This window comes from Callionymus lyra, chromosome 2, assembly GCF_982586985.1.
Source record: "Callionymus lyra chromosome 2, fCalLyr1.hap1.1, whole genome shotgun sequence".
Classification (NCBI taxonomy): Eukaryota; Metazoa; Chordata; class Actinopteri; order Syngnathiformes; family Callionymidae; genus Callionymus; species Callionymus lyra.
In genome coordinates, this window is record NC_141819.1 from 9,375,993 (window position 1) to 9,385,203 (window position 9,211).

At 35.9% G+C, this 9,211-nt stretch overlaps 1 protein-coding gene across 1 annotated transcript; it reads left to right on the forward strand.

Moving 5' to 3' along the window:
* Nucleotides 1-4,291: 4,291 nt before the first annotated feature.
* LOC148085268 (ras association domain-containing protein 7-like) lies at nucleotides 4,292-8,054 on the forward strand. Its single transcript, XM_087782393.1, has 5 exons — nucleotides 4,292-4,365; nucleotides 5,637-5,755; nucleotides 5,836-6,408; nucleotides 6,483-6,751; nucleotides 7,781-8,054. The coding sequence occupies exons 2-5, from the start codon at nucleotides 5,653-5,655 to the stop codon at nucleotides 7,934-7,936; spliced, it is 1,101 nt and encodes a 366-aa protein (XP_087638519.1). The 5' UTR covers nucleotides 4,292-4,365; nucleotides 5,637-5,652; the 3' UTR covers nucleotides 7,937-8,054.
* The last annotated feature ends 1,157 nt before the right edge of the window (nucleotides 8,055-9,211 follow it).

Here is a 9,211-nt window from a genome sequence, read left to right on the forward strand (position 1 = left end):
ACTTTAAAGATCAAGATAAACGCTGATAACACAACAGGAGTTCCAGAAAATCAAGGAAAAGCCTGAACAAATAGAAACGTCTTAAGATGTTTCTTGAAGGAGTCAGTAGATCATCAAACACAGAGATGGTTCCAAAGCTTAGGATCAACAGTCTGGAAGGATTTCTCTCCTCTGGTCCTGAAGCGTGTTCAGGAACCATCAGTAGATTCTGATCCACAGACCTCAGAGCCCGAGCTGGGGTGTAAGTCTGGATCAGATCACTGATGGAAGGTCTGACCATGAATAGATCTGAAAGTAAGAACCAGAATTTTAAAGTTGATCCTGAAAGAAACTGGCAGCCAGTGAAGAGTTTTAAGGATCGGAGAAATGTGAGTTCTTCTACTAGAGCGGGTTAGAATTCTCGCTGCAGAGTTCTGAATCAATTGCAGACGAGACAGATCCTTCTTGTTAAGACATGATAACAAACTGTTACAATAGTCCAGACGAAAAGAAACAAACGCATGGATTACAAGCTCCAGATCATCTTCTGACAACATTTTCCTAAGTTTAGAATTTTTTCTCAGTTGAAGGAAACAGTTTCTGGTCAGTTTTCTGCAGTCTTATTTTCAGATCTCATTCAGATCTTCAATTATTTAAATCGATAGGCACTATTCTTAAGTTTATGATAACCATATTTTCGATATAAATGTGAGACTTAATATTTATTGTGAGACACACAGAACATAGATTTTTGCAAGTCTGATTGTTTGATCGAATTAGTCGTTTACTTTGAAAGGGCGACTCCTCTACTTCCGCTTCTACTACTGATCTTGGGAAACACGCATGCGCCTGTGGGATTTCGACGATGGAACTGCAGGTGATGGTCTTAAAAATGTCAAGTCACACTTGAGGTCTTTTGAGGACTGGATCTGAATAGTAAAAAAATATAAAATAAAAAATACTTCCGTTTAGTTTTACTTAACATTGGGATGAAACATAAGCTTCATGCACAGAAATGTGATAAACTTGATCCAGTGCAAGGAATTAGTTTTAGGGAAGGTATTGGGTTTGAGGTATATTTACAATTGAATCCAATATCTGCATAAACTAACATTTATTGACACATGATAACGTGTGTTACAGTTCGTTATAGAGAAATACTTGCATATTTTAGCAATATTTATTTTTCAAAAGAGCAGCAGATTATTAAATATTGACGGAAAATAAAAATAAATAAATACAACCCGAGGTTAAGATCTGATGTCATGAACGTGTCACAAGGCAACCGATATTTCTGAGGCTCGCACGTTGATTAAAAAAAAAAAAGCTTATCGACTCCATCAGTCTCAACAAAAGCACCTTCGGATCCTGCTGGCACAGCACCAGATGGACCCCCCTCTCTTATCTGCCCCCCCGACCCGCCTCATGCAGACCTGCTCCCAGACAAAGACCAGACCTTCAAGTGACCACAGAACGGGACAGAATCCGCCAATATTGCTTCCTGTAAATCAATGTAAACCCCATCCTTTTATTTCTATTATTCCCAGGAGCCTGATCGACAGATTTCAAATCCCCTCGCGCTTTCTCGCCCCCTAACACTAGTTAAAATAATTCAATATAAGGCTCATCCTCGTGAAGACCTGGTGGTTTAAACATTTTTTTTAAAGACGTGCTGTCTGGTCTGTTACCTGCAGTGGTCAGTACCTGTTCAAAGGGTTACCAAAGAGAAAAAAAAATCGGTTGAACAGCGACGCTATTATTAGTGGTCATATATAACTGATAAATAGAAAAATAAAAATATAGATATGTCACCTGGTGGTCATATATAACAGATAAATACCAAAATAAAAATATAGATATGTCACCTGGTGGTCATATATAACAGATAAATACCAAAATAAAAATATAGATATGTCACCTGGTGGTCATATATAACAGATAAATAGAAAAATAAATATATATATATGTCACCTGGTGGTCATATATAACAGATAAATAGAAAAATAAAAATATAGATATGTCACCTGGTGGTCATATATAACAGATAAATACCAAAATAAAAATATATATATGTCACCTGGTGGTCATATATAACAGATAAATACCAAAATAAAATATATATATATATGTCACCTGGTCGTCATATATAACAGATAAATACAAAAATAAAAATATGGACATGTCACCTGGTGGTCATATATAACAGATAAATACCAAAATAAAAATATAGATATGTCACCTGGTGGTCATATATAACAGATAAATACCAAAATAAAAATATAGATATGTCACCTGGTGGTCATATATAACAGATAAATAGAAAAATAAATATATATATATGTCACCTGGTGGTCATATATAACAGATAAATAGAAAAATAAAAATATAGATATGTCACCTGGTGGTCATATATAACAGATAAATACCAAAATAAAAATATATATATGTCACCTGGTGGTCATATATAACAGATAAATACCAAAATAAAATATATATATATATGTCACCTGGTCGTCATATATAACAGATAAATACAAAAATAAAAATATGGACATGTCACCTGGTGGTCATATATAACAGATAAATACAAAAATAAAAATATGGACATGTCACCTGGTGGTCATATATAACAGATAAATACAAAAATAAAAATATAGATATGTCACCTGGTGGTCATATATAACAGATAAATACAAAAATAAAAATATAGATATGTCACCTGGTGGTCATATATAACAGATAAATAGAAAAATAAAAATATAGATATGTCACCTGGTGGTCATATATAACAGATAAATAGAAAAATAAAAATATAGATATGTCACCTGGTGGTCATATATAACAGATAAATAGAAAAATAAAAATATAGATATGTCACCTGGTGGTCATATATAACAGATAAATACCAAAATAAAAATATAGATATGTCACCTGGTGGTCATATATAACAGATAAATAGAAAAATAAAAATATAGATATGTCACCTGGTGGTCATATATAACAGATAAATAGAAAAATAAAAATATAGATATGTCACCTGGTGGTCATATATAACAGATAAATAGAAAAATAAAAATATAGATATGTCACCTGGTGGTCATATATAACAGATAAATAGAAAAATAAAAATATAGATATGTCACCTGGTGGTCATATATAACAGATAAATAGAAAAATAAAAATATAGATATGTCACCTGGTGGTCATATATAACAGATAAATAGAAAAATAAAAATATAGATATGTCACCTGGTGGTCATATATAACAGATAAATAGAAAAATAAAAATATAGATAGGTCACCTGGTCGTCATATATAACAGATAAATACAAAAATAAAAATATGGACATGTCACCTGGTGGTCATATATAACAGATAAATACAAAAATAAAAATATAGATATGTCACCTGGTGGTCATATATAACAGATAAATACAAAAATAAAAATATGGACATGTCACCTGGTGGTCATATATAACAGATAAATAGAAAAAGAAAAATATAGATATGTCACCTGGTGGTCATATATAACAGATAAATAGAAAAATAAAAATATAGATATGTCACCTGGTGGTCATATATAACAGATAAATACAAAAATAAAAATATGGACATGTCACCTGGTGGTCATATATAACAGATAAATACAAAAATAAAAATATGGACATGTCACCTGGTCGTCATATATAACAGATAAATAGAAAAATAAAAATATATATGTCACCTGGTCGTCATATATAACAGATAAATACAAAAATAAAAATATAGATATGTCACCTGGTGGTCATATATAAGAGATAAATACAAAAATAAAAATATAGATATGTCACCTGGTGGTCATATATAACAGATAAATACAAAAATAAAAATATAGATATGTCACCTGGTGGTCATATATAACAGATAAATACCGAAATAAAAATATAGATATGTCACCTGGTGGTCATATATAACAGATAAATACAAAAATAAAAATATAGATTTGTCAACTGGTGTTGTCGTCAGCCACTGTAACTAGTGCAATGAGGTGGCGCCATCTAGCGTCCAATAACTAGAGTTTCAATCAAAAACCTTTTTGATTATAAATTTCGTGGACTTTTTCCCCCCGAATGCATCAAATATAAGTGTGAATGGCAGTTCAATGACGTCCACGCGTCTGTGAGGTTGACCCAGTTCGTCGAGGAGGATCTGACCCGCAGGTATGTGGAGGTGGAGGCGGGACTCCCTCGGGAATGTCGACACGTTCCGCCACATTCCTGCGAGAACCTGCTGAGCTTCTTCAGACACAGAAACTCATTCATCGTCTTTTGCATCACCGTCACTGCATGACGTCTTCACTCTCGAGTAACAATTGGAAACGACAGGTTCATCTTCCACAATATCACAGTAAGTAACTTCTCTTGCTTTAAACTTATAATAAAACGATTAATAAACTAGTTTATTCTGATCATGTAAGCTCCCTTTGGTTTTTAAATAAAGCATATTGTAACTGGATTTCAATGTGTGTGTATATAAAAATAACTATATATTGTATTATTAGTTGTTGAGGTTTTAGTGTTTTTTCTTTTCATTCCTATTTATTTTTTGAATGATTCTTAATGTGGACGACACACATTTTTCTCAGTTTATTTATTTTTGATTTTGAATATATTTTAACAATTACGTCTTATTTAATTTGATGATACACACATTAACCGTTTACACACAGTTTAATGGTTGTCTTTGTTGTTGTTGTACACTTTTGTCATTATTTGTTTTACTATTACTATTTATTTATTTAAAGTGTACTTTAGTTTATAACGTCTGTTTTTGGTTTTTAATTATAATAATTTCCAGCGAAAATACAGATTAAACATTCATTTTGTATTATTGCTTATATTAAAATGTTTGTTTGTACATGTTTGTTTATTTACTACACCTATAAAGTGCCATGGTTTTTATTGTTTTAAATGTATATCAATTTAGTTTTGTTTATTTTTCCTATTTACCTTTAATTGTTCATTCATTTACATTTGTGTAGTTGTTGACGCTTTAGTGTTTTTTTCTTTTCATTCCTATTTATTTTTGAACAATTCTTAATGTGGACGAAACTGTTTTTTTCTTAGTTTATTTACTTTTAGTTTTGAATATATTTAAACAAGACTTATTTAATTTTGATTATTTAAGATTGTCTTTTTTGTTTACTTTTACTTATTTACTATTACTATTTATTTATTTAAAACGTACTTGAGTTTGTAAAGTGTGTTTTTGGTCTTTAATTAAAATAATTTCCAGCGAAAATACAGATTAAACTTTTTTTTTGATTGCTCATATTATATTGTTTGTTTATACATGTTTGTTTATTCACTACGCCAATAAAATGCCAATATTTGTATTGTTTTAAATAATATATATATATATATATATATTTTTTTTTCTATTTACCTTTACTCGTTAATTTATTTTCAAGTTGTTGTTTTTTTAAACCAAATATATTTTTTATTATATTCTTTTACTCTTCTCTGGTTTATTATAGGTGTGTTTAATACACTTTTATTCAGTTATTAGCCATATTTTCCAAAAAAATAATAAATAGTTTTAAGTTCTTTTTTATTTACAATTTTTTTTTTAAATGTGACCGAATGTTTTTTTTTTAAATTAGTTTTACTTTGTTGCAGGCCGATCGTTGAATTGATGGAGCTGAAGGTTTGGGTCGAAGGTGTGGCCCGGGTCATATGTGGTATAACATCAGAAACACCGTGTCAGGACGTCGTCATCGCTCTGGCACAAGCTATTGGTACGTTCAACGAAGTCAAGGATGATTTGCGTCTATAAAGGCAGAAGAGGTTGATCCTTTTTTTTTTTTTCCCCTCCAAGGCCAGACTGGTCGCTATGTTCTCGTCATGAAACTAAGAGGAACAGAGAAGCAGCTGCTTCCAGATGAGTGTCCTCTTCGCCACCTGGCTCAGCTGGGTCAGATGGCAGCAGAGGTCCAGTTCATCCTGCACAGGACCGGACCGAGCCTCGGTGACGCGACTGTGGCTCCGGCAGAAACCCTTCTACGTCTTCCCAAACCCATCGAGCAGGCAGCCTTCAGCGAGCCTCAGAGAGCCCTGAGCTTCACTCAAGGTTCACCGCCGACCGGGCCGTGGTTGAAAACGAACCGGACCTGGTCTCCTCGGGCTTCTCCAGCACCGACCGCCTCCGACAAAGAAGAGGTCTTCCGGCAGATTCTGCAGCAGCGGATGAAGCTGAAGGACCTGGAGTCGGAGATACAAGTGCTGGAGCTGGAGACCAGAGAATGGGAGAGGATGTGTTCTCTGCCATGTCGGACCTCAACGCCACTGGACCTGGAGGAACTGGAGCGAATGCAGCAGCAAAACGAGGACGAGCTGATGTTTGCCGAGGACTGGGAGCTCCTACACCAGTCAGAGCTGGACCGAGAACAAGGTAAATACTCAATTTCATTTGTATGCCTTCAACATCAGGAGATACCCCAGAACTAACGCTCCCTTTCTTCTTAGATCTGCAGCAAAACCTGCAGCAGATCCAGAGGTCCACAGAGGAGCATGAGGTCCAGATCTTCAAGGTCCAGGAGCGATCGGCTCATCTCCAACAAGACAGTCAGCTGATGGCGGTCAGGGAGAGGACAGGGCCGGACGAGGCGGAGGCGGACGAAGTTCTGGAGATGTTGCAGAAGCAGCTGCAGCAGCGGGTGATGCTCGGGCAGAGCCTGGACTCTGAGGTGTCCGGGATGAACAGAACTCTGAGGTTGAAGGAGAAACAAATCCAGGTATAACATGACACTCACCGGCCATTGATCTCGTTGAATTTGAAAATGTTTGTTTTTGATCTTTTAATCTGTCTATAAGTAAGTAAGTAAGCCATTTTTATTTGTATAGCGCTTTTCCAGACCAGGGTCACAAAGCGCTTAAACAATCAAAACAATATTCAATAAAATATATATTTTAAAGATCAAGATAAAACTGATATACTTTATTGAATATTGTTTTGATTGGTCCGGCGACACCGACGGCGCATGCGTCGAGCTCCGACAGCAACACAGGTGTCGGTGCGTGTATCGCTTTAAGAAGGTCACGTGACCGATACCGGGACTGCTTCGTACTGACGTTGATGCGCATGCGTCAACGGAATCGCGGATCATTTGCGTTTCAAAACGAGAATTATTGAACACTAAACGTGAGAGCGTTTTGATCTTGTATCTGAAAAAATAAGGCATTTGCTGTAGTTTCCACTTGATTTATTTTAATTCAAACTCATTTCAAGGTGAATCTTAATTTACTATTTATATTGTTTTCTTCGGGTTAAATGTCGAATTTAATGCTGAGGCATCTTTTCTATGTTTTCAGGATAGATTATATTTAAAAAAAGAGAAACCAACTCAATTTTAAAACTCTGAAAAACCTTGTTTTTTTAAATAATAATGTCCACATTATGATACATATAAAATAAATATCTTGTATATTTTAAATTTCAATGAAAACATGAAATAACAATACAAAATAAGACATTTTTGTAGTGGACTTTATATTACAAGAAATAATCGTGTTAAAGAAGAAAGGGGTTTAAAAAAAACAACCGCTGAGAGATACAGTAGTAAGAAAAACACAACGACTTGTGTGTATACTATGTCATAAAATCAGTGTCGGTTGAGCTTGTCAACTCGGTTGCCTGTAGGGACTCCTAAGGTCCAGCAGGTGTCAGCATTCAGTGACACAGTATCAATACAGTGTTGAAACGCTTCATGACGCCTCGTCGACCCATCACTACTGTCTATATTCACATTTTCTTTTGCTTCCAGGACAGATGGGATCTGGTCGAGGAGATGAACAAGGAGCTGCGCCAGTGCAACCTGCAACACTTCATAAAGCGTAGAGGGGGCGCTGCAGGCTCAGAGCAGTTCCAGCTGCTCCACGACACGAACGTCTACCTACACAACGCAGGGATCCTCAAATAGATAACAGTAGACTTTACTGAGCAAATGAAGGAACGTTCAAAGATGAAGAAATGAATTTTATATTTATAAATGAAGTAATGAAAGGATATGTCACAGTTAACTTGGATATTTATGAATAAAATCCACTGTATTTTCTCTTATCCTTGTTTTTTGTCGCTTGCCTTTTTTATGTATAAAGACTTGGTACAAAATGTTCATTCCAGCTGTTTCTTTGAAAATATCAATTAAGGAAGTTGAAGTTTTCTAAAGTATAATATAATAATCCTAATATTTGGTCTAATAGTAAGGAAAGGAACTGACTACATCTGAGATAAAAGCTTGAACTTTAACGTTTAATTTATAGTTTGTTTGTAAATAAGATAATGGTAAACAAAGAAAGTAAACATGTTGAATTATGTTTCATTTTTTTAAAGTAAAAAATAGATTAAAAATGATATTCCCCCTCATTGAGTCTTGACACTGGTGGTGGCTTAAAGATTCAAGAGCAGCTATATTTGCCAGTACATGTTCAATTCAATTCAATTCAATTTTATTTAAAGTGTCTTATCATAACAAAGTAATCTCAAGACACTATACAGTTGAAGTTTGACTATAATTGATTAAGGAACAAATAGATCCCAGCAATTCAACAAATGGTTGTACATCCTCTGCTGGGCCTTCTTCGGAATGCAGGTGATGTTAGATTCCTACTTCCAAGTCCCGGGCTATTGTTGCTCCCAGGAACTTGAGGCAGTCCACGGCTGCGACGGGGCTGATGCTGATGGTATGAGGGGTAAAAAGGGTTGAGGGGTGCCTCCTGAAGTCCACAGCCTTGAGCGAGTTCAGCCCCAGGTTTTTTCCTGCTGCACCACCGAACCACCTCAAGAAGATATACAGACCTGGATCAGGCCGGCGACGGTTTTGTCGTCTGCAAACAGGCGTTTGACAGCAGGGTGCTGCTCGGAGGTGCAGTGGTTGTTGTAGAAGGAGAATAGCAGTGGAGACAGGACGCATCCCTGGGGGGCGCCGGTGCTGATTGTCAGAGAGTTAGAGGAGATGTCTCGCAGTCTCATCTGCTGGCTCCTGCCTGACAGGAAGCTGGTGATCCACTGATAGATGGAGGCGGTCACGTTCAGCTGGGAGAGTTTGCGAGAGAGGACGCCGGGTAGGAGGGTGTTGAACGCCAAGTTGAAGTCCACAAACAGGATGCTGGTCTAGTTCCCTGTGCTGTCTAGGTGCTGCAGTACATGGTCGACCACTGACCTGTTGGCACGATAGGCAAACTGCAGGGGGTCT

Bases quoted from the DNA above. Each gene is read 5' to 3' on its own strand.
- LOC148085268 (XM_087782393.1), top strand. From the start codon at position 5,653: ATGGAGCTGAAGGTTTGGGTCGAAGGTGTGGCCCGGGTCATATGTGGT. The intron at 6,409-6,482 runs GTAAATACTCAA...CTTTCTTCTTAG, and splicing joins AGAGCTGGACCGAGAACAAG to ATCTGCAGCAAAACCTGCAG. The intron at 6,752-7,780 runs GTATAACATGAC...TTTTGCTTCCAG, and splicing joins TGAAGGAGAAACAAATCCAG to GACAGATGGGATCTGGTCGA.